The 25,376-nt window shown below is 36.8% G+C and overlaps 1 protein-coding gene across 1 annotated transcript in view; it reads left to right on the top strand.

The window, feature by feature from the left end:
* Nucleotides 1-24,421, top strand: part of TAF2 (TAF2 RNA polymerase II, TATA box binding protein (TBP)-associated factor, 150kDa) — a 64,851-nt gene extending 40,430 nt beyond the window's left edge. Inside the window, exons 21-26 of the mRNA XM_009880994.1 lie at nucleotides 5,666-5,735; nucleotides 7,275-7,384; nucleotides 9,772-10,001; nucleotides 12,674-12,826; nucleotides 13,237-13,342; nucleotides 23,596-24,421. Of these exons, the coding sequence (XP_009879296.1) occupies nucleotides 5,666-5,735; nucleotides 7,275-7,384; nucleotides 9,772-10,001; nucleotides 12,674-12,826; nucleotides 13,237-13,342; nucleotides 23,596-23,861 (935 nt within the window). The 3' untranslated portion in view covers nucleotides 23,862-24,421. The remainder of the gene's footprint in view (nucleotides 1-5,665; nucleotides 5,736-7,274; nucleotides 7,385-9,771; nucleotides 10,002-12,673; nucleotides 12,827-13,236; nucleotides 13,343-23,595) is intronic.
* Nucleotides 24,422-25,376: the final 955 nt, after the last annotated feature.

Genomic DNA, 25,376 nt, shown 5'->3' with positions numbered 1-25,376 from the left:
CAGATGTATTGATAAGAACCCGAGATCTCTGTTAATGCTTTGTCCTAGAGAATGCAAGTTTTATGAAGATATGGTCAGCATTGTTTCTCAGTGTCTTGCAAATTGAATCAGATACCTAAGTTTTGAAATAATGACTAGACAGCACAATGAGTAGTGTTAAGGGGTTTTGGTAATTTCTTTTTAACACTTCGTTTTCAGTGATTTTGATTCAGTTGTGTTCAGGCATAATCACCAGTCAAAGTTCTTGGTTTTGTTTTACCTTCTTGCTAATCTCTTTATTTTGCTTTTTGCATGCATCTTATGGTTATAAATTTTGGAAACACAGAATAAGCCAATAATCCTTAAAATAATCTGCTTTGCCTTTCCTTATACATAGGTTATGTCTCTGAGATCTTTCCATTCTTTTACTATTGTCTTTATCTTAGTTGACTGTTGCAGGTCCTTGAAAAAAAATACTGGGTAGCTTTCTTAAATGCCATTTGAAGTTGAAATTCAATCCTGACAGATTTTCTAGAGGCAGTTAGGAATTCAAGCTTTAATGATTTGCATTTTATAAAATTAATTTAGTACTACATTGGCCTGTTCATTTATTCGGGTTAGTCTTTCTCTGTTCAGCAGATTGTGACGGTCTTGTGTTTGAAAGGTTATCCCTATCAAAGTGGCCAAATCCTTCAATTCTTCCTCTGTGAGCAGATTGGTGGTTCTAGACTTCTAATTATGCTGCCTCAAATTTCATGTTTTCATTTTCAGGGTAATGGAGAGTTTCCTTTGCTTTTTGCATGAATAGTTGTTTTCTCTTTTTTATAAGAGCTTTATTACTTTGGTCTTACTGCTGTCGTTCCGTCCAAAGACTTCTCAAGCTAGATAGGCAGTGGGAAGTTTTAAGGCAATTGGAGTCCTTCAGTGAATGCATCTGACAGAATTTAGATGTAGGCTTACAGGCTGAAACAAGACTGTCATACAGAAAAAATAACAACTTCAAGGGAGGCTGTGCACTCAGTGTCACTCTCAGGCTCAGTCCTCAGTCTTGTAATTCACCAGGCATTCTGGATTCATAACCCACAGCATGTGTACCGCTTGGTGACCCTGTGAGTGATACCCAGCTAGAACTTGGAACTCCACTAGTGCTGTGCATCTCTCTCTCTGTTAGGCTGGTTGCTTTGTTCCTCCCTTCATAGAGTGTTAGTGGAAAGATTTGCTGGAGAATGGAAAGCTTACTCATCAGCCTGCTTCCTTTAGAATAATCTCCTCACTAATTCATCCCACCCTTTGGAAAGACAAACTGATAGAAATAATGTTTTCTCGTTAAATTCTTGACCTTTTATGCATGGTGTTTATAGTAATAACTGACTTGGATAAGAAAGCGTTTGTACTGCAAAGTAATATAGTACATCTTTGAAACAGCTGATGAAATGGGTTGCTGTATAACCAAGATAGTATAAGTTGCTCGAAATACTCTACTGGAAAGTAAAACTTGAATGGTAAAAAGTAGTAGAAAGATTACTTGAAGAAATCAGTGATTGAGCTGAATGTAATTTTTGACTGGGCTCACTGTGAGATCTGGAAACGATGGATTAGGTTATTACTGTACCTAACTGCCTTGCCCCTTGCCAACAAGTTTTTCCTCTGATGCAGAGGTAGCAGATGCAAACATGTATTTGCTATAAAGTCACTACAGTTCACAACACAGCCTACTTCCTAAATGGTCATCAGTATAATTTCTCAAATACAACCTTGCAGCACTGAACACATTACCTTCTGATCCTGCTGTAAGACTGGTAAGTTTTGGGTGGAGGGGTAAATCCAGAAGCTCAGTGTGCTAACTGACTTCTTCAGTTACCCATGTAGAAGTCAGCAGCGTTTGTCTCACAGAGCCCTAAACCTGGGTTTGGAAGGCAAAATGATTGTCTGTCTATTGCCAAGAGGTCTGATTCTAGTTGTTCCTAGTTACCTGGTTTCCAGTTCATACTGGATGTAAATCAGCAGTTATCAAATGCCTGTTGCTTGTGCCAAAGCTGGCTTTTTAACAGTTCTTGTAAAGGAAGCTGACAGATTCTGTAATTTCCATAAAAAGGAAAGTCTGTATTTTCTGGGGCAGTGTGGAACTCCCATGTTTTTCTATCAACTCTCAGGGTAGGAATAGCACTGCCTTTTTTAAGTTACTTTAAAAGAAATCATTTCTCCATGGAACTGAGTAAGTTGTTTTCTTTGCTGTTAATAGTAAGGCTTTTTTTGAGACACGGTAACTCTGTAAAATGCTTGAGGCAGCATAAGGACTTGGACAGTTGATCTAAACTGGCTTGAAGGGAACAGACTTTATTAACTTTTTAAAGTTAGCTTCTGATAGTTATATGTATACAACAAAGCAGTTGCATATTTATAAGAAGTAATAACAAACTTGTAAATAAATATCCATGACTCATTAATTTCGAAGTTTAGGGTCTCAGAGATGCTCTGCTGTAATTGAGAACTGATAGACCATCTCTTCTAATCTGAAAAAATCTCAAGAGGATTTTTACTTCAGAAAGCAATCACTTGTTTTTATGACTACCAGCAGTATGAAAATCTACACATCTTTCTTTTCCCATAGCCTTCTCCTAGACAAACTGGCAAGATACAGACAGGATGGGTAGTCTGTGACATGGGTAGGAAATGTTTTTTATTCAGGCTGGCAGCCTGTCATAAGTGGGGTCCCCCAGGGAACATCTGCATTAAATTATCTGGACAAATTGTCTGTTGAAAGCAGCCTCACCAAGTTTGCTGAAGACACTAAACTGTGCGGTGAGGTGGATATGTCAGAAGGGAGAGCCATCTTATGGAGATACCTGGACAGGATGGAAGAGTGGGCAAGCAAAAACTGTATGAAGTTCAATAAAGACAAGTGCAAGGGTCCTACACCTGGGACAACAAAACCAAAATGCCCAGTACTGGCTAGGAGCTGTGTGGCTGGGGAGCAGCATTGCTGAAAGGGACCTGGGGGTCCAGGTGGACAAGCTGACCATGAGACCGCAGTGCACCCCTGCAGCAACGAAGGCAAATCGGAATCTGGGCTGCATCCACAGGGGCATTGCTAGCAGAGAGAGAGACAGGATCATCCCACTCTACTCTGTGTGTGTCAGGCCACACCTGGAATACTATGTCCAGTTCTGGCCCCTACAATTCAAGAAAAAAGTGGGCAGACTGGAGAGGGCTTAAAGGAGGGCCACAAAGATGATCAGAGGGCTGGAGAACCTGACTTGTGAGGGAAGACTGAAGGACTTATGTCTTTTCTTCCTGGAGAAGTGAAGGCTTGGGGTGACTGCATCGCAATACTCTGGTATTTAAAGGGCAGCTACAAAGAGGATGGAGGCGCTCTCTTCTCAAGTAGCCCCATGGAGAGGACAAGGGGCAATAGGTACTAATTGCATCAGGAGAGGTTTCATCTTGATATAAGAAATAAATTTTTTACAGTGAGAACAATCAGTCGGTGGAACAACCTCCCCAGGGACGTGGTGGAGTCCCCATCACTGGGGGTTTTCAAGATGCAATTGGACAGGGTGCTAGATAATCTCATCTAGTCTCCCTTTCCCACAAAAACTTGGACTGGATGATCTTTTGAGGTCCCTTCCAATCTGGGCTGTTGTGTGATTCTGTGATTTTCTGGCTAATAAGATTTGTTCTGCCCAAGGTCAGGTTTAATTTGTCATTGCTCCCCAAAATGTTTCATAGTTGCTATATAAATTTGAAGAGCAGGTTAAATGCATTAGTAGCAAAGCTTTGGAAGTCTAGCAGGCCTAGTTTACACTATAAGGCAAATAGCAGGGAAGGCTTACTTTATTTCAAACACAAATAAGTTTAAGAAGCAAAAAATACTTTTTTTAACCACAAAAGTATGGTGTTTCTTGGTTCTGTTATCCAGTACTATCAGCCTGTAAAGGACTGATCTCCTAGACTTCTCATTTGCTAATCAAAAGTCTTTTTAAAATCCCTTTTGTTAGCAGTTGAAATAATTTCAGCTTGCTTATGATTGTGATGTAGTATGTTCACTATGTTGTGAGTCTTTGCTGCATGGTTATACAATATTATTTTTCTTTCATGCGGAACAACTTTTGTATGCAGTGTTCTAGCTGCCTTCTATCCTAAGCAAGGTAGCTGCCAGGAGAAGCGGCTGTGCATGGAGTTGAGCACAGGCAGTCACTAATTCCTTAAAAGTATGTCCTAGGCATAGCTTTTCAAAGATTCCTCCAAAAAATCAAACCTGAAATTGCAGTTCTGGTCTGTATGGGTACAAATTTACTCTGGCATCATCCAGAACTGTGTAGCCATGGTCTGAATGGTATAGAATGTGAACTGATACATTCTGCCTCTAAACAGGGCTTATCAGTCCAGTTCAGTGCCTCACCAGTATAACCAGTTCTGTTCTGGTTGGATTGCAGGAAGAGCACAGCTGACTTGCAAGTGGCCTGCAAGAGACTCTTCAGCCATCTTCTAAGCAATACTATAATGTAGTTTTTAATTGCTTGGCAGCTTCCTCCCAACCCAGGAAGAGATATTATGTTCTAGTTGTCCACAGTATTTAACAAACTTCTAATAGAACTGAAGTGCTAATTCTCGTAATATAATTTAAATGATTGCCTCTGCCTTTAAAAGCAATTTACCCTAGTGAAAAAAAAAGGGAATAATAGGTATTAGAATTGATTGGAGTAAAAAAGTTGTATTTAAAAATAGTTGACTGAAAACTGAGAACAAGAAGGAAAGTTGAACTGAGGTATTTAGAACTGAAAATACAGTAGGCTGTGCAGGGGAAGAAAGCAATACATTGCTAGGACCACAAAATGGAAAGCAACAGAAATGTTTTTGGAGCTGTCCATACAGGATTGATTAGTACACCCCAAATTCTGAAGTAAAGCAAAGCCTAAGCAAGCTCTTCATTGCTTTAAGAAAATGAGAAGAGCATACTGCTGTAAAATCTTACAATTATGCACCTGAGAAAAAGATTATATAAAAATTATTTGATTTTTTTTCTGTAATCACTGATGATGATATCCTGCATTGTTTCCTATTTTGCGTTGTTACTCTGACAATCAAAGGAATTTTGTTAACAAGCTGATTTTGTTTCCAACAATGTCAGGCAGCAATTTTCTAGAAGGATGTGCTGCTAAGTTTCAAAATACATTTTAGTTGTAAAGTGTACTGATTAAAAAAAGTAAGGAAGGCTACTGAGAGGAGTATGCTTGCAGTTCCTGTAGTCTTCCTCTTTCTATCCTGTTTATAGATAATAATCTTTCACAGGTAGCTGTGTGTGAGAATTGTATCTTCTCTATTCCCTATAGAAAATATTATAATTGTGATTGTTGAGAGGATATTTGAATACGATCATTTTAGGAAGCACACAATATTAAGGTGATCATTTACTCTGTGATCGTCTCAATCAACGCTCACAAGTGACAGTTACCTGCTGATAGTCAAGTAGGTGGTTATTGAACAATTGAGGCACAAAGGAGTTTTGTGCACGTCTGTATTTCAGTGTAAAGTAAATCACCTATTACTTTGAATTTGCAATATAATTAATGAAATTACTCTAGTTGCAATGATTCAAGCTCATTCAGGAACTTGTAATGGTCCTGATCAAAATCCTTCCAGTTTATGTATATTTATAGGCATTTTATTTTATTTTTCTTTGCAGTTGATAGGAGCTATGAAGAACTGCAGTGGCTGCTTACTATGGTTCAGAATGATCCTGTGCCCTACATAAGGTTAGTGAGTTAATAAAGAGCCGGTATTTTTACTAATGCTGGAACTAAATAAATTTTTGGCTTGGAATCTCTAGAATAGATAAAATGCTTAACTGCTTAATATTTCTTCACAAAACTGTTTTTTTCTGCTTGTTACTTTATATAAATTGAAACATGTTTTGATGTTTCAACAGTGTACATCTCAAAAATTAATATACTCTGTTCTTATTCTCCATTATATCATTTTTATCTTTTATGTTCTACCCCTGTGGTGGAAGTCTGAAGTTAGAAGTCATTTCCCGGTCATAAATAAAGTATATAAATCTGATGTTGCATATGGCAAAAAGTCTTTGTAATATTTAGAAAAGACAAAGGTTGAGACAGTGCACACAATGTTTTGCCAGCAAGGAGTGTAAAGCAATCGTTAGACTGTAGATGGGGTGAAAGGATAACGTGAAAATATGGTGTAATTTCTGGTATTGCCTGTTTCAACTTTATTTTCACCAATGAGTGACTGGATATTTTAGGGCATTCATTATGAACCCTTAAACACTGAGGTTCATAATAATTGTTTTCCCGTAACACTTTCTCCTTACGGCCACCATTAAAATACTGAGTTTCAAAGGTTACTTTTACTCTTTATAGGTGATTTCTTACAAAGGTCATATCTGCAAGGTTGTTCTCTATTGTATTTCTATCATTCTTGTTATTGAAAGTAGATATGGTTAGGCTCACTAGAGGAGGTTTAGCTTCAGTCTAAGAAGGAGGTTTAATTTGATTTGTGTCTTTTTAAGGAGTTTAAATTTTGTATTGAGTGCTATATGTAAACCTCTTCTAAAATAAAAAAAAAAAAAAAAATCTGTAAGAGTTTTCTTGTCCCAAATGTGCAAGACAGCAAGGGGAAGGCTGGCTATGCAGGGAAAGTAGTTAAAATAATTAAGTAATGGAACAAATAAATATTCTTATCATAAAATGTTTTCAAGGCCAAATTTAAAGAAAGAAAGTGGGGAAAAATGTGCCCACTATTAGCTCAGCATGTAAATATTGTAAGCAAACATGGTAAGTGCAGAAATTTTATACACCAGTGTTATTAAGAGGTGACAGTGTTCCTTTCCGGTTTTGATCCTGTCGTTTTGTATCAGTCATAAACATTTAAAGTTATTTAAAAATGCTTTGGTGTCATTATGTAAGGAGTTTATTTGCCAATGTTGTGGCCTTCTTTGTAATTATCGAGTTAGCAACAATCTCTTTTTGCACACTAAACAGAAGAGCATAATGTAGCTTACAATTTTGTACCTGACTGTTAAAAATTATGTCTAATAACATCCTGCTGCTGTGCACTTTACATTTTATCTTCAAGTTATATTGCTGATGGCAAATCTGTGTCTATGCTTATTGTGGACAGAATGAAGAGCTAACAGCATAAAACATTGATTAAAATTTTGGAAGAAATCCTGTATTTGAATAAGTTTGTAAGAATATTACAAACTGAACAGACTTTGTAGTCATAGTGTATTCAATTGGATTTAATAAAGATTATCTTTTCTATTTCTTTTTCAGGCATAAGATTCTGGATATGCTGACTAAGAATCCACCTTTTACGAAGAACATGGAGTCCCCTTTATGTAACGAAGCTTTGGTAGATCAGCTTTGGAAACTGATGAATTCAGGTTGGTTTGGGGTTTTTTTTGTTGTTTGTTGGGTTTTGGGTTTTTTTATTGTAATTTTTTTAAAATCAGTGTTAAAGACTTGCTTCAGCATATGCCAAGAGCTCTCTTACTTTCGATTGTTAGAAATTGAAAATTCAGTCTCAGAAATTCAATGCCACGTGCGTACCTGCAGAACTTTCGCAGTGACACAGGGTACCCAACCCTTGTTTTTCATTAGCTTACTACTGTAGTGTGCTTTGATGTACTTCGGCATAGAATGATTCTTTGACCCAGACATTCGAAGCAAATGTTTCCTCAAACGATGGTGTCCATGTTTCCTTTTCTTTATAGTTTGCTTTAGATTAGTCTCTCGTTGTCCTCTTTTACTAAACTCTGAGAGAATATGAGAGGATAACATTTGTATAGATAATTTAAATGAGGTTTTTAGAAGTGTATTATAAACCTAAGACTCAATTTGCCTTCTGTGATTAGGAAAGATCCTAATGAGAGAAGGGCTTGCATCTTTACCATTGACCTGTTTTTCATTACTGAAGCAGTTTTATCCAGTCCTGACAAACTGCCCTTTAACATCTGGCACATTACTACATTGATTACATATAAACGTATAGCTTTTTTAGGTCATTGAAGGCTGTCTGTTCTCTGTGTATCATTATTTTTAGTGTTTAAAAGTGTACAGCTACACTCCAGGGGCTGAAGTGGGAAGACTACTAGTAGTTCAGTTTGGTAGCATTTGCCAAGTGTCAGGCACGGAAAATAAACAATTTTGATGTTCCCATCAGAGAGTTTGTTTTTCCTTTTTCTTGAGAGAAGAGTGTGTGCAGTGTTACTTCCAACCATAACCTCTTTTTGCAAGTTACAAATAGGGTATACATTTTTATTATGATTCATGGGGCTTTAAGTACTTAAATTTCCATGTATCAAGGTGACATAATGTTTCAATTTATTTTCTGTAAGGAATAACTGTAGCATTCCAGGGTGCCTTGAGAAAATGTTTGTTAACCTGAGACAAGTTAGTAGCCAGGTTTTCTGATTTTCTAGAATCATGAGTTGCTTTCTTTTGCCACAGGCACATGCAACAGAAAACAGACTCTGATGGATAAATGTAATCTTTTTTTTTTTTACTTCTGTGTTAATCTGCATTAAATTGATAATGCTCACAAGTTCCAAAGATTGCAGAGAAATTCAGCAACCAATTGTAGTTAAGCTTAGCTGCACCACTGGAAAAGGAGAGAGATACTGAATGGGAATTCATCATATCATTTTAAGATGCACTAGTTTAAGAAGTTGAGTAAATTATTTATTGTTAAAATATTAGACTAGTTTTAAAATTTGTATTTGTGAATGTGTCATTCTCTTGGGTGGTATTTTAATGTTGGAAGTGTTCAGATTAATATTGATATCCCTTTCACTTGTAACTAGGTAAGTGTATGTACAGCTAAGCTTACTCAAACACTCTTCAGCCCCATGAAACTTAGTATTTACACAGATAGATCTTGTAATTTTATTTTGTGCCAAGTCTTGCACAGCCACATTAGCATGGCAGTTGGCACATCTGAGTCTTGTTTACCAGATACAGTTATTTTCCTGCTGTGGAACAATATGTTCAATAAACTTGCAATCAGTCAAGAGCTGTGCTGAGTTAACACCAGAATCACTGTATTTGCAGCGCTGCACCAGATGTTAGATGTCTTTCTGTTGTGATTGGTGCCAAACGTGCTTTGACAATTTGTGTATGAAGATATAAAAGCAGCACACAGTTTGCAGTGAAAAATAAAATCAATGAAGCTTTGTTTTGTGCAGTAAGAATGCATTTGTCCAGTATGAATACAAATTAAAGTATTGAGTGTCCAGTGAAGTATGTGACATAGTAGTGACATCAAAAAGCATATTTATGCATTGCTGGTTTGTGTTCTCCATCAGTGCGGTTTCCAGAGGGTACAGATCTCAGTCATGCTTAAGGCTTCTACTGTATTTCACAGAATACATGGGCAAGTGTGACCAAATCCGTTGATATGGGAAGCCAGTTTGGTAACAAAATGTTTTGTTTAATTGTCAGATAGTAAAAATTAAAGTGAAACTTTAAAAATAAAAGCATATGGGTGTCATTATTTTCCTTTTATTTTTCATTATGTTATTATAGCACTTAGTTTCCCAGTTTTGTTCTATTAAACATGTCCAGTTTACAACCCAAACAACTTAAAGCCTCCCTTTTAAACTGGATGTGGCAGGTGAGTTTGAATGAGTAAGAGGTAGGAATAATGAGGGACGTGTATGTTAAGCACAGAAGATACTGTACCGTGGTGAATCCGGATCACTTAAACTGTCTTATTTGTGGGGGAGAAGAAGATTGTATCTCCGTATTAATAATAATCTCTTTTGGACTTTAGGAACTTCACATGACTGGAGATTACGATGTGGTGCTGTGGACCTCTATTTCACACTTTTTGGCCTCAGCAGACCTTCTTGTTTACCATTACCGGAGCTTGGACTTGTTCTTAATCTGAAAGAAAAGAAGGCTGTACTTAATCCAACGATTATCCCTGAATCAGTTGCAAATAATCAGGAACCTGTGAATAGTACTAACAATCACGGACAGTCAGTAGGATTTCAGAACACCGTAAGCACAAACCATCTGCATACATCCCATTCAGCTGGCTCTGAGTCCTTGTGTTGGTTGCTGATTTGATTTTATATTGTGTTCGAGCTTCTTGTGCTTTACATAAACTACCTTTATATCTTGTTGCTCTTTATTCCTTCCACTTGAAAAACTGGCATACACCATAACTTTTTTCTACTTTTTTTAACCGTTTAGCATAGCGTATGCAAGCTTTTTACTTGTTTTTTCTAATCTCATCATTTCTGTTCCCTACAAAACTTTACTTTTTCTATATTGCTTATGAGACATGAAGTGATTCACAGAAATGTTTGATGCTGTGATGAAAATTTTTTTATTAGACTAAGAATGTTGCTTATAGGCAAGTTATGCAATTTTCCAAAACAAAACCTTTTATCAGTAAATTTATTACATCTTAAAATACATAGATATACCTCTTTCTAAACAACTTTGATATGTGAAAGTTGGAACCTTAACACATCTTCATTGAACACTTGAATCTGACTACTTACTGTGCTCTGAAGGATTTGTAACAACTTCTGAAAAATTGCATATGTTAAGTTTGATATCTTTCTGTCTTTGGAGACTTCAGTCCTCATGCATAATCTGTTGTGTAGTTAGAAAGCTATTCAAGCTTACAAGCTATTCAAGCCACACTTTTCTTAAGAATAACTGCCACTGCTGCAAGACTAAGTATTTTGTTGGACAAATTTAATTATGAGTGAAAAAACTCAACAGACATGGAAATTATGAGTAATGCCCTTAACAGTTTCAAAAACTACATTTCATTGAAACTGCTTAGGAGTAAATCCTGAAAGAGAATGTGAACATGTGGTTAGCATGTTTGGCACTCTTTAAATTAGATGGTTTGCTATTACTTTATCAATCCTATAGTTAATTTCTAAATTGTTTTTATTCAGAAGTATATTGAGAGTGCAAATTATCACAGTACCTTGCAGGCTATTTCCAGTAGGGGGAGAAAATTATGATGGAGCCAAATATCATTAGAGCTGTCCTACATATTTACAGAACATGTAGTAAGTCCTAATTTGCTATGTATAGAGATCAGAATTAAATAGCAGGAGACATTTTCTTGGCGGATTTTTAGGCTGCAGTTCAGTGAACATCCAAACTTTTTAGCTGCCAGACTACCTAAATAAAAAAATTTCCTCTTAACTCTTCTTTTTCCTGTACTGTCCTCTCCCTTGTGCTAGCACAGTTGTTGTTGGTGCATAGTGAGCTGGATCAGGGGACGGCCTGGTTGAAAAATACCTTTTTTATATCAGTTTCCTGGTCCAGTTCATCATGTAGTTATACAAATACTTGTGGCGGCCCAGGACAGATCCGTGTAAGGAAGGGGAAGAGGCTGCTGCTTTTAACAGCAGTACTGGCTGACACTAGTCTGAAAATACAGCATTAGTGTAAGCCTCAATTCACACTTCATCCCTTGTATCTTCTCCTATGCCTCCTCTCCATTCTCCTACCCCTTAATTTATTAAGGTTACCGTTTTCACTGTAACTCGCCCAAAATTCAGGGAACTAATTTTCCTTTTTAAAAAAACAAAGGAGTAATAGAAAACAAAGGCTGCCTCTCACATCAGCCAAAGTTTATCCGAAAGTGTTTCACAACAGAACAGCAGTATGTTGTGTTAAATAATAGGTGTGAAAGAAAAGAAATATGTATTTGAGGGGAAAAAAGAGTTAACAGGTGATAGAATACATCAGATTAACTAGATTCTTTAAAGCAGACTGTGTATTCTGAGAGCATAAACATGTTAAAATCAGTACTGATAGACTGGTGACACTGAATTTGCTGAGGATGGTGAAAATTAACCACTTCAATAAATTGAATTTGAATTGCTCAGGGCAAGAGTTTGTGGGGCTACAGTGCCCTTTATAGGACAAGAGCAATTCAGTGAAGCAGCATATGCTCTTGAGAGTCTATGATACGGCTTTTATCTAGTTTTTAGTGGGCTTTTAATTATGTTTGCTTCTGTGGGTACTTTATTTTTCCTTCTATATTTTGTGCATTGGACTTCTTTGAACACCTGTCTCCTGTTTTAATGACTATATGTGTAGCTTAGTAGACTCTCCTGCTATTTTTAGTATTCCTTTGACCCTGTTTTTGTTGATAATCTAAGCAGTAATTTACAAAACAGCTTAACTCTTTTTAATAAATACTGTTGTGAAATCAAAAAAACCCAAGTTATAAAGTGCTTGTTATGGTTTATATTCAACAAAGTAATCATTAGCTTTTAAAGCTATCTAAAAGAAGATTTAGCTAAATCCCCTGTGTAGATCAGAGGCTATCACAGTTTTTCAGCTGAGATTTGGACTGAGGAGAGTCTGCGAGGCACAGATTTATAGAAAGGCTATTCAGAGGCAGCAAATGTTGTTGCACACCAACAGTACCATGATTGTGAGAAGGGACAGAAAAGATGCCAATGCTAGATATGCAGAGGGAGCAGGGATAGAAGTAAAGAAAAACTATGTTTGTAGGAGAGGTTGGCACAAATCCATACAGGGTTTTAGAAAATGCTTTTTGCCAGAACTACAGGGAAAACTTTGTTCAAATCTCCCACTTTACTCAGAAATGTTTTCAGCTATCAGGTCTCTTTTAAGCTGAAACATGGCTCTTGCTATCTTCTAATTTTGATCTTTTAATGCTGCTTCAGGAGGATGATCATCTTATTAAGGAAACAGCATCCAGCATTTCTGGTCATCAGCAGGGGGTGAAGAGGAAGGCTGATATGCCACTCGGGTCTCCATTGGAGCCAGGGCAAATACTAGAGAAGAATGAAGACAGTAAAGTCAAACTCAAAATCAGAGTAAGAAATGGAAATTCAACTTGCACAATATGTAGGGTATTCAGAATAACAGCAGTGGCTTCTGCTGACTTCCCTTAAAGCTGTGTTCAAACAAAAGGCATTGTGTATATGTGTACAGTAGTTGTTACGCTTACTTTGGCAAAATCATTTCCCATCAGATTCTTTATTGGCTGGCAAAAACTAAAGCTGACAGCTAATGCTCTTGTTCACACGGCTTCATGGTAAATTAGAAAGAAGACACGACATTGACCCTTTTTAATTTTGTTGAATTTTTATTCCTTTGCAGTGGTAGATATCGCTTCCTTTCCCTTTCACCCCCAATTTACCTAAAAAATAAAATATTTTAAGTTCTGTTTAGTGATATTCCTATGAATTATTAGCATCTGCTTATTTTTTTCCTGATATCTTAGTTCTCAAACTCTCAAGAAGAGGAAGAAATTGATATGGACACAGTTCATGACAGTCAAGCCTTTATTTACCATCATTTGAATATGTTGGAGAGACCATCTACACCAGGTATGAGTAACTGTTTTGGCAAAACAATAGCACAAATTTTTCAACTATTTCAGTTGTGGGGATTTTTTTGCTACTGCTCATTCCCATTCATACAATGCTGGTAAGTGTTAAGCGTTAACTGAATTCAAGGAAGTGTGTAAAGGGTGCATAGGATCATTTCTTTAACTTCCAGTATATTTATAAATAATGGTATACATTTGTATTTTCATATATATATATATAAATAAAGCAAGTATGTATCGTGCTTATAAAAGTGAAAAGTTAGGGAATGAATAAAATAACATAAAGCTGAAATAGAACCCCACAAGCAATTAGATAAAACTTATTTTGCCACAGTTTTCATAAAAAAAAATAATTTTGAAGATTAACTTTGAAAAAATCAGCAAGATTATTCAGGTTAGGAAAAAATCTCTAATCTTAATGATTTACAACTTAACATCAATAGTTAAAAAACATGCAAGCCTCAAAGATGCTTAGAAGGGCTTTTCAAAGTTGAAAAGATTGCATTTATGAGTAAAATGGTTTCATTTCAAGCACTTCTTTTCTTTTGCTGCTTCTCTTAGTGTCTTTTTCATAAAATATTTGGCAAAATTCTCAAAGAATAGTATTTTTTAAAAACCCTAAGGCAAGCTGAACTTCATTGATGAACTTCCACCTTCTTTGCTTATCTGTCACTAGGAAAGAAATTAGGTGGTTAGTCTAATTTTCTCAAAATATTTTAGTCACATTTCTTAAGTTTAGTTCCAGAATGTGCCAGCGGAGCTAAGCTTGAGGTAGTGTGGCTATGTAACAAGCATTTTGAGAGATCTTCAGTACACATCCAAAACAAGATTTTAGGGTTGCAGTTCTGCAATGTTTAAAAGTGAAGTATTTGGCCTTAGAAGTAGGATTCAGAGTAATTACCCTGTTGCTTGTTTTTCTGTTTTTATCCAGTGGTTGCCTAATGTAAAACAGAAGTGGACCTTAGCAGCAGGATCTGGAACGTTGGTTCCGTCCTGAGTGCCCTAGGTCCTGAGCTACGCTGACAGGCGACCTCATCTGCTTTCCCTGTGACCTGGCAATTTCGTGGCCCCGTTTAAGAGAAGGGCTGGTGGATGTTCCTGCCCGGAGTATCCTGCTGAGGCTGGTGCCTTGGTGCTGGCCGGGGGTGTGGAAACTGTAGGCTCATACTCCCTTAGGGCCTAGGACTTAGTTTTTACTTCTTTGGCAGATGCTCTACCCACTAAGGGTTTTTGTTGGGTTTTGGTTTTGGTTTTTGTTTTGTTTTCTTTTTTGTAAAAGGTAACTGCTGTCATTGCTCAGCTACAAATTAAGTTCATATGGGGACATAAAACACAGGGAGGTCTAGTTTCTGGATTCCAGATGGCCTTTGGTTAATGACATGTGCCTGTACAGCCAGCTCCACCAGGATGGATTTGTTGTTAGATATGTAGAGTAGCAAAACTCACAACTTTTTGCCTAAATCATAGCCATTTCAGCAGAGTGAAGGAGAAGGCTGCGTATAGGTTGCTCTCATGAACTTAGGAACCTAATTCCACAAAGTCTTTACTTTAAACCTGTCAGAGCTGCTTTGAATTTTGTCCTTAGTGTTATTGTCAACCATCACATTTCCGTTACGGCAAAGAATGACACATCCAGGGCATGCAAGTGTGAAGCTGATCCGCTGAGGATTAGTATTTATAACTCTTACATGATATTTTGCAACAAATATTTTTTTACTAGATTTACACACTCTACGGAATATAAAGTCAAAAATGAAAGTCTGCCAAATACTTCACAAATAGGACTTACGGGACCCTCTGTACGCCAACTCTGTCTTCCAGGACTGTTGCATATTAAGTTTGCACCAGAGTTCAGAAAGGGTAAAGTCTGATCAGGAGTGGAGTAATGGCCGGTTGACTGCTGCTTTTGTAGACCTTCAACAGACAAAAGCCACTTCAGGTTCCACTTGTGTGCTGAGGGACCTTCTCACCTCTGCCGTTTAGGCATTCAGCAGACTGGAATACATTTTCTTTCCAAAGTAATAAATGAGACAAATGCTGGGTTTTGCTACAGAATTAATTTTAAATAATAAGTCTTTGAAAAGCATTATTTTGAAACACTTCAGATTAATTTCATTTTCTTTGGTTTGTGCGGTTAGAAACAGTTCCACTTCAGATATTCTTTGCTTCTAAAATTTCACCTGTTTCTTATTCATAGCATTTTTCTTAGAAGCAGAGATGTATGAATTTCAGACTGAGTAAATGAAGACAGTTCAATCTTTAGGAAATGGCATACTTCTGAGAAGAAATGCCAAACAGATGGGGAAAAATCAAAGCATACTTAAATAAAATTGTTCACACATAGGAGCATTCTGTTTTACAAAGGAATCACAGATAATATTTCCTGAGGGCTTTGGAGTTTTTGCAGCAATGACGGAGGATGGGTACACTTTAGTGAGGGTTTATTGTGAAATAGATTGACAACAGGTTCTGAAATGGTCTCAATATCTAGTTAGTAAATCTGTAAGATCTTGTATCTGCCTCAGTTCTGTGACTCTTACTTGGAAGGCACCAAGCTCTTAGTCCATACTCAGTTTTCCTCTCACAGCTGTGGGTTATGTCCCCACATGTCACATGAAGGGTTAGGTCATCAGCCAAACACAGCCTGTGAACAGCAGCTGCCAGGAGGAAGTTCATGTTGGGTCTAAATACTGCTGTATCTGTGTATTCTTTTTTTTTTTTTTTTTTTTTACACTCCCCACACCACACCAAATGATAATTTGGATTTGTTCAAGTTGATGTAACCCCTATAAAGCCAGGAAAATATTATTTTCCTTTAAAAGCTTTTTTTTTTTGTCCTGTAGGCTTCTGTGCATGGATGTGAAAGGTTAGGGTTGAGACATGCTGTAAGAGCAATAAAAGAAGTCTTGTACTGCAACTCTTGCAAGATTACAGGTTTCAGTACTACAATTACAGCACCTTTTGTAGCTGTTCATATAGAAAATGTTTTAAATCCTACTAAAGCATCCTGTGTATGACAATAGAACTGTGGACTCTGGTAGTTGTAAGGGATTCTGAGCATTTTTCAAGAAGTTATTTAAACAAACAAAACATCATTTGTGAACTGTCTGAAGAATGCTGTTGTGTAGATTATTCATCTGCCCTCAGGACTAGAAACATGGTAGCCTCCTTTGAGCCTCTGAAGCTGTGCAAGGTCACATTTCTAATGCAAGAACAGATTTTTATATTTTACTAAATCATCAAGAATAGTATTAATGCTCCCTACTCTTATCTAAAGTCCAAAAGAATTTAAAGATCAAATTTTGTCTGAGCAATGGATTTAAACTCTCCTTTCAGACTGTAAGGTGACTTGTCACGCGTTGTTGACTTCAGTGAAAGCAGATTAAGATACACTACTTTATTTACTTTAATATTTCACTCATCTGAAAGTATAATACTTAACCTTGAAAAAGTTTTGCTGTGTGTGGTGGTGGTTATTGATTGGCCTGTTCTTTTCTGCTTCCAAAATAAATGCCTGGCTGTAGCCTGCGTGGTCTGCCAGTGAAGTTACATGTCGCTACGGCTTAACAGGCCGTCACTGATAAACATTTCTTTACAATTTTCCCACCTATTTCTGGTAGTTTGGTAGTTGATACAAAGCGGTATCCAATTTTCTCATATCTTTATTTCTACAAAAGAAAAAAACCAGCAATCTTCTCTCTGTGCGCTGGTAGCCCTTTTTCTGATCCCATTCAGGAGCAGTGGGTCCTGAGGACACATCCTGAGCATTCAAACTCAGATCAGAAAAAAACTTTGGCCATTCTATTAATTTATTTAACGTTTTCCAGGATAATCAAACTGGAAATTCTCACTGCTGACCTTGTAAGTCACTCTGTTTACCCTGTAGATGTACATGAAACTTTGAAAGTCTAGACCACACTCATATGTGTTGATTGGATTGTGGTCTTGTTTATCACATTTACTGTCTGCAGTTTCAGGAAATAATGGTTTAGCTGGATTGAATTGTTTCTGGAACTATTTGAAACTGGATACAGCACATACTGCAATGAAGCGTAGAGGGAAACTACTGTAGCTGTTATGTTTAAACAGTACATTTACAACAGTAGATTTGAGCCTGTGGTGCAGGTCACCGCATTTCAAGTATGGATACAACAGTTAATAGGAATTCAGTCTGAAGTGTATAAAGTCTGGTCCTCTGCAGCTCAGCAGTTACCCCAGTTAGCGATAAGAGCAGCAGTACCTCAATGTTCAGCCATTAGTTAGTGGCTCCCTGTTAAAAAGGATTACTGAAACATCAGCACACAGACAAATATATAAATGAACGCTTCTTGGATATGAGGACAACACTGCAATGATGGATTTTTCCTTTACTTTTTAAGGAGGGAAAATCTGTTACAACTGTTCTGTTCAGCTACCCTTTAATTACATATAATGTTAACATAGTATCTGCTTGATAGTATCCGTTACACATATGTTGACTTTATTACCTAAAATGTAACTGCTTCCAAACTGGTAACTCATAGGCTTTGAGGTTCTGTAGATAATTTTGCCTCACTGAAATAGTATGTGGTTAATTGTACCCTTCGTAAGGAAGGGTGTTTTCAAGTGCTTTATCCTAAAGTGCATGAAAGCAGCTTTAATACAAACATAAGCCCAGCATGTAAAGTGACAAAGGTAAATGAGAATTGTGTCACTGTGTGGCTGCAGTGTGTGATTACATGATTTAATAAAAACAGCATAACACTGTAGCTGTGACTGTCTCTGAGAAAACAGCTGATCACTCTCAAACCCATGAGGTGGATAAGGCTAGCAACTAAATTTTCAAGTGAACTACCTGAAACTGGTAGAGGCACAAAGTGTTCTGTATTGACTTACTGATTTAAATGGTCTTTTCTCTAGAGTATGGAATAGTCTGGATTTTTCTAGAATATTAAAGTAGATGTATTAAAAATAACACCACAGTTAAGCTATTTTTTTAATGTAAGATTAAAGCAATATAGTTGTTAAATGAAAGTGAAATAAAGAAATTAATCAAATGGTTACTGGTTAAAAGTATATTTGAGTTAAATCACCAGTTCTTCTTTACAACACTTCGAAGAGGCTATCCTTTGGTATAGGTATAAGGAATTATCTATCTGGATATAAATCCCACTAAAAATATGAAGTCAAAAAAATCTGTAAATTAGAACTAGTTAAAAATTTTATGCTGGAGCCAAATTAACTGGTTTGTTTAGCACATTCTCAGAAAATTTTGGGGTGTTTTGGTGTTGTCTTTTTTTTTAACTAGACCTTTACTTCTCACTCTCACACTTTAAATTTTGTCATATGGTTCTTAAGAGCACGCTTTACTAGACAGAAAATTGGTAACTTTTTTTCAGAGAAACATATAATTTGAAAATTCTGCTTCTTAAGACAAATGACAAGACACTTGCATTCTAGAAGCTTGGGATTATTTATGCTTGCTGACTTTGTGTGCTTTGTTGATGGTTCAACAGATGCATAAACACAGCACAAAATTGAAAAAAAGTGTGTCTTGGATGTTTCCAGGGTAATACTGAAAAAGAAAAGTAGAAAAAAGGAAAACAGGGTAATTGTCAGAACAGTTTTTAACATCTTCTCAGCTTTTTTTAGTGTTCTCTCTTTAGAGAAAATGCTAGCCAGAGCTGCAGTTCAACTGCTAGGCAAAGGGAGTGCGTTATTTTTCTCATTAGCAACCTTCCTTTGGATTCTGGGAGAAACGTATTAAGTGCTCGCATGCTTGTGTTGGTGTCCCCTTCTTCCCAGAGGTGGTCGGTATCAGGTTCTGGAGCACGCGCCTGTCCTCAGCTGAAACATTGGACCCATGGGCCTTACCCTTTGCTGTGATTTGTGTAGTTGGTTTCTCCTTCTCTGACATTTGAATAAATCAGGGTGCAAATGGGGTCATTTTTAACAACTGTCAGTTTGGAAAAGTCCTGCATAAGCCAGCTGTTTTAAAAAATAGATTGTACATGCAAAGAAAGAGAGACTGTAAGTCTGTGGTGTCCCACCCTCTTTACTCAAAGTCAGAAATAAAGGAGAGACCATATGGAAGATCTTATGAAAGCTTGTTGGCATGGTAAAGTCTCAAGTTACATGTTCCCAAATTATAAAGGTTCAATAACAAAATAAGAGTAAAATAGGTAAAACACTGTACCCAACAACATTGTTCCGTGTTCATGCACCAGTGATTCTTAAAAAAAAATAAACTTACCCCAGATAATTGATGAACAGGATGTTATAGTTATCTGACAGCAATTTTTATTATGACCGAAAATGTTACTTTAAAGTTTATCAAGATCTAAACCCTTCTCCTTCTAAAACTAAGCTACAAGATCTGTTTTCATATTTTATTCTTTGTCAATATCTAGAGCATTTGTATCGGTCCCAATGATAAGGTATGCAGAAAGCTTCTGGTCTTTCTCCCCTGGGTGGGTAATTCTGTCTAATTTTAAACACCTACCCAGCTAGCTGGAGCACCGCAAAGCCAATAATTACATTGGAATCTCCACATCCCAAACAGAAGGAGATCCAAGTGGATAGGCACATGTATGTGCATTTTCTTCCAAGGAATGCTACTAACCACTTCAGAAGTGAGCTCCTGGGCTCACCCTCCACTTATTGTGTGTTTCTGTGATTTGAGAAACCCGCGTTCCAGTCCTGCTGCCTCTGCCAGGAGGAAGTGGGTTCCCTGCAGGAAGAGGGAGTGCTCTGTGCCTCCTTGCAGGAGTCTTGCTACCCTTCTTGATATGAGGGCGATATTAATGCCCTGGAAAGCAATTCCTGTTTAGCCTTGCTCTCTGAGTTTGGCAAGGTCCTGGCATGGGCTTTAGGTAGATATTAATTGAAAAGAAATTCAAATGAAGAAAAAGTGTTCTGCAGGTTTAACGGTGAATTTTACAGGTGCAAAGCTGTAAAATTTTTATAGAGCTTTTACAGGTCTGTCTGTTTTACAGACAACTGAGTTCGTAGTCTGCATATGTTCTTTCTGAACCATCGTCCAGGATCAATATATTTGATTCCTGATTTCAAAGTGCTCTTTAACAGTAGGAGGCAATTTTCTGGATAGTTGTTATTTTTGCATTTAAAAAACCAACAGATGATAGCTATCGTTGACCTCTATGAAGGAAGTGTATGTGTACTCTTAGTACTGGCTCAGTAAGGGTAGGTTTTTATAATGACATTCTTTCATTTCTTACTGACATTTGTGCCATATTACTGATATCGACTGTCTCCTTAAGCATTAGTAGCCCTTGAGTTGCAGTTGGATCCTTTTTCTCTGCTTCCTGAAGATCTTCCTGCCTTTTTCAGGTTCTAGGTGCTCATCACTACCCTTTCAGTCCCGTTTGCTTAAGCTACTGTTGTATTTGCTCCCTAACTTGCTCCAGTCAATGGTGTTTAACTGCTTTAAATAATAGATTTTTTTAATAACCTACCCGAAATAAGCACAGAAGTGATAATGCAGACTGTTGCCTCGGCAGAGCTGGTAGTTCAGGAGACAGCGGGAAATTTGCACAAGTGGCAGGTGGTGCAACAGAGTCGAGAGGGTCTGTTTGGGTGCATCCTTGGTCTTCACAGGCTCCTGGCACTACTGCTACATCATCCCTGCAGACTTAAGCCCATGTCCTTAACCCAGTTATACTGGGTTAAAATATTTGAAGCTCAGAGGCTTAGCTTTGGTTTGAGGTTGTTACAGTGTCTAGACTTACAGGTTCAGTTTCCACATAAAAATAACTTCACAATTTGGAACAAATGGAGCTGTGAAGTTTTAAGGGTTTGTGTCATGTGTGTGGGTTTTCTGTTTTCTTTTAAGTTGACTTGTTTGCCTTGTATATTTTAATGCATCGCATGCCAGTAGCTTGAGAGCATGTGAGCATGTATTCCATACCTTGGATAAATCTTTTGTACATCTTTTATGGACAAGCACTGATCGGTCTTCTTCAGGCTTTTTGCCACGACCTTTATTTCTGTATTACTAGGAGCTGTGTTTGTGTCACTGCAACAATTCACCTTTAACTACTGTAGCCTATTTTAATGGTGTCAAATTCTGTGTGCTTTGGTTTTCTGAGGTACAGCCTCCAACCATTTATTTTCTCATGCCCTGAGTCAGATATGCTCCTTTTTCCACTGTTCGGTCTTTCTGTTTCATGGCTGGTTTTGCATGCTTGTAACTGCTAAGGAAAATTTTCTTACTTGTTGAAAAGTTGTATGCTTTAGAGGAATGAGCTCAAGTTACAGGGATAGATTTAGGTACAGGTAGGAATTCCTTAAGAAAAATATAATTAGAAATTGTTAAATTGTGAAGCAGTCTTGTATCTTTTAGCATCAAATACAGTATACTTGCATGCTGTCTGCATTGTCAAGAACTGCTCCAGGTAACAAGGTAAAAAAGTTGTAGTAACTGTGCATTGAAGTCAACAAGTGGAAGTTTGAATTTATGTGCATATTTTCTATCTGGCATAATATACATTGAAAAGTAAAGTCATTGTGAGTTCTAACAACAAATCTTTGTATTGATAACATGAGCTTACTGCTGCATAGTTCTGATGAAATAAAAATTAAAGTTTTTTTAAAATACTTGCATATTAGAGATTTTAAGTCTATAGGAAATTATTATACTCTAGTCTGGCCTCCTTCATAACATCAGCAGAATTTTGTGTTGGGCCATATTTGCATCTTGTGGTCAAGCCCAAACATATTTCTCTAAGACGTCACATTTGCTGTTTAAGACTTTAAGCAATAGAGATTCTACCATGTCCCATAGTAAGTCATTGGTTATCCTCACTGTAAAAACGTTTTATATTTCTATTCTGACTTCTAAACACTGCTTACAGATGTAGATTTTGTTATATACAGCCATATTTAAAAACAAACATAGAACAGCTGTACTGTCTAGAAACGTTCCTATATATGTGCTTAATTGAATCAATTCTTAATCTTTCGGATAAGGCTAGAAAGATTGCATGGAAATCTTTCTCAATGCTTGCTTGTCATACTACAGCGATCTGGGTCTTCAGACTTCCAGGAATCATTACCATAGACAAATCATTCTTGCCTTTAAAGATACAAAACCAACCAACCAAAAAGATGTACTGGGAAAAAATCCATTTTCAAATATATAGAAAAAGATAAGTACAAAGTATATAACATGATTCCTTGTTATTTAGAAGGGAGATTTTCACCAACAACTGGAGCGGGGGGAGGGAGGGGAAATCCCAGCATTTAAAGCAGCTGTGAAGAAAATCCATTTTAAGTAATACCTAACGGAGTAGTTGCCTTCAAAAATCTGATGGTGCTTTTCTACGTTTGTCTAACAGTTAAAGCATATTCTTGCAATGTGATCGATTTGGTTCGATTTCTACCTAAAGGAATCTGGGCTTTTCTACCTTCCAAGTGTTTGCTCCATTAACATGTTATTCTTAGATTATTGCCCTTTAATCCCTACTATTGAAGCTATTGCAGTTTGCGTGAAATAACGAAGTATTAAATGACCCAAAGAGAGAATGAGAAAGTGGTTCAGGAATTGAGAGGTCATGTATCGGATTTTCTCTCCTCAAATAAGTAGTTCTAGAGTATTTGTGAAATATATACTAATAAAGATGGTGTAATTATCTCTATGGGAATTTTCTTTTTGTTTAAGAAACTTTGTATTATCTTTCAAATACACTAAATTGGTTGTAAGATGTAACTTTTGGGAAAAGCAATTGAATTCTTCGGTTCACTATCAAAAAGTTTGTATTTTCCTGCAGGCAGCTTTAGCTCCTGACTTAAAGGAGTTCACATCCCAAAACTGCTCTTTGATCCGTGCCAGTCCTGCACTTTTGTAGTTTTCGTAAGCAGTTAGATTTTCATTATTCATGGTATAGTGTCCTTCCTACTCTGTTTAAAAATTAATTTCTGAGGCTAGTATAATTTGCAGATTCTTAGCTTTTTACAATTCCTAATTGTCCAGTATACATTTATACTTTTGAGGGAGAAAGGAGTTCCTCTGTAAAACTGTCAGTAGTACGGGAACTTTAAGGGCATGTTCAGAGCCTTTTCTGGAAGGGAAAAAAAAAAAAACAACAACCAAAAAAAACCCCCACAAACCAAAAAGCTAACGGTGCAAGTAATAGATTCTGTGTTTGCATGTTTAAATGATAATGTAGGTTTGATCTAGTATTTCAGAATTTCTTATGTTTGAAAACAATGCAAGCCGAACATTTATTAATCCCCCTATATCCATTTTTTTAGGTAAAGAGCAATCTTCAGGGGAGGTGAACATGCACCCTGTCTCAGCAGCTCCGCTGTCTGTGTTTAGTAAAGAGTCAAACTCCTCAAAACATAGTGATCACCATCACCATCACCACCATGAGCACAAGAAAAAGAAGAAGAAACACAAGCATAAGCACAAGCATAAACATAAACATGATAATAAAGAAAAAGAAAAGGATCCTTTTGCTTTCTCTAACAGTCCAGCCAGTGCACGATCAATCCGTTCTCCGTCACTTTCAGACTGATATTGATGGCTTCTCCGGAGTTCAACTTGCAATATTCTCTGAATACTTAGAAGGATGTATATAACTATAGCTTCTATCTTTTTTTATGGAAATAAGAATATGTGAATTGCCTCAGCAATTCAGAAGCTCTGCCACCATCCTTGTTTGAAGCCTTCTATTTGCATATGCGGTTGTTGAAATAATCTGATTCAAAAAATATGTTTTATGATTCTGAGTCATTTTGTATTTCTCTGTTCTCCACACCTCCCACTCTTTTTTCCATTTTAAACAAAGAAAACAGCCCTTTATGTAAGGGCCCCATGTCCACTGGCAACCCCCTGCACATCATGCTGACCATGTGTACTGCCAGAATCAATTATGTTTTAATCCTTTGAAGAATGTTGTGAGGCAGAGTATGTTTTAAGCAGAAGCCAATTGCCAGACCTTTGGTGAAATGCTGTTTCCAGCGTAGTATTGTATAACTGAGCGTAGACCTCCTGAGAAGACAGGGATTTTCTGTAGTCTTCAGATGAGCCATTTCTTGCTTTAACCATTGCAATGTAATGTCAGAATTTTAAGAACAGTATATAGAACATTTGCTTTTTTCAGATACTAAAACTCTTAAAAAATTCGAAGCTGCTTTTAAGCTGCAGGTATTTATTATGAACATGACCCTTTGAATATAATGGCATTCTGCAATTATGTTTTTGGAATTTTAGCAAAATGCTTAATGCATGTTATGTCCTGTAATCAGGCTTTTAAAAATCCAATAAAGCTTGCAAATTATTTTGACAGAAGCAGAATTTTTTCTTCAAGCTTGACATTGGAATATGCTTTTGAAAGATGGCTTTGTTAAAAATAAGAAATATTTTTGAAAAGCTTAAAAATTAAAAGATTGAAAAATATACATTTCCTCCTACTGAGGGGTGGTTTTTTTGGAAGCATTCTATATGATCAGCTCATGAATCCACAGGAGAAATACATCAGTAGATTAACCTGGGTCTGGGACGTTAAATGATGGATACATTTAAATTTCTTCAGCTGTGTTTTATGCACTGTACTATTTCCACCCAGCCTTTTTTTTATTTAAAAACTTAAGTTTTTAGAAGTTTTGAGAATAGAGATGAATCATCTCCGCCACTTTTTATGTGTTTTCTTTATTTGTGTGTAGAAGCAGGGGTTTTATTTCCATGCACGGGTTGACTTCTGTTGCCCAGAGTTCACTTCACATTTAGCTTTCTAGAAGATGGTTGTATTTGAGTTAAATATATTTTTTTTTTTTTCCCAAATTCCTGTGAGAGACTGATTCTCCTTCTTAGGGCAAAGAGAGAAAGTTCAGCATTACAAGAAGACTTTTTTAAGCCATATTCTGTTTCATGAAAGTTAATAAATACTTTTATATTATATACCTGCTGTTGAATCCTGTAGTTTTTGTAATAACAAATTATCTGTAGAATGGAAAGATGGTGGACTCGGGTGTTTTGTAATACACATATACTTATTTTGTTGTTCAAATACCATATCCCTTTAATACTG

Source organism: Charadrius vociferus, unplaced genomic scaffold, assembly GCF_000708025.1.
Source record: "Charadrius vociferus isolate BGI_N301 unplaced genomic scaffold, ASM70802v2 scaffold2, whole genome shotgun sequence".
NCBI lineage: Eukaryota > Metazoa > Chordata > Aves > Charadriiformes > Charadriidae > Charadrius > Charadrius vociferus.
This window is presented reverse-complemented; position numbering and strand designations above follow the sequence as displayed.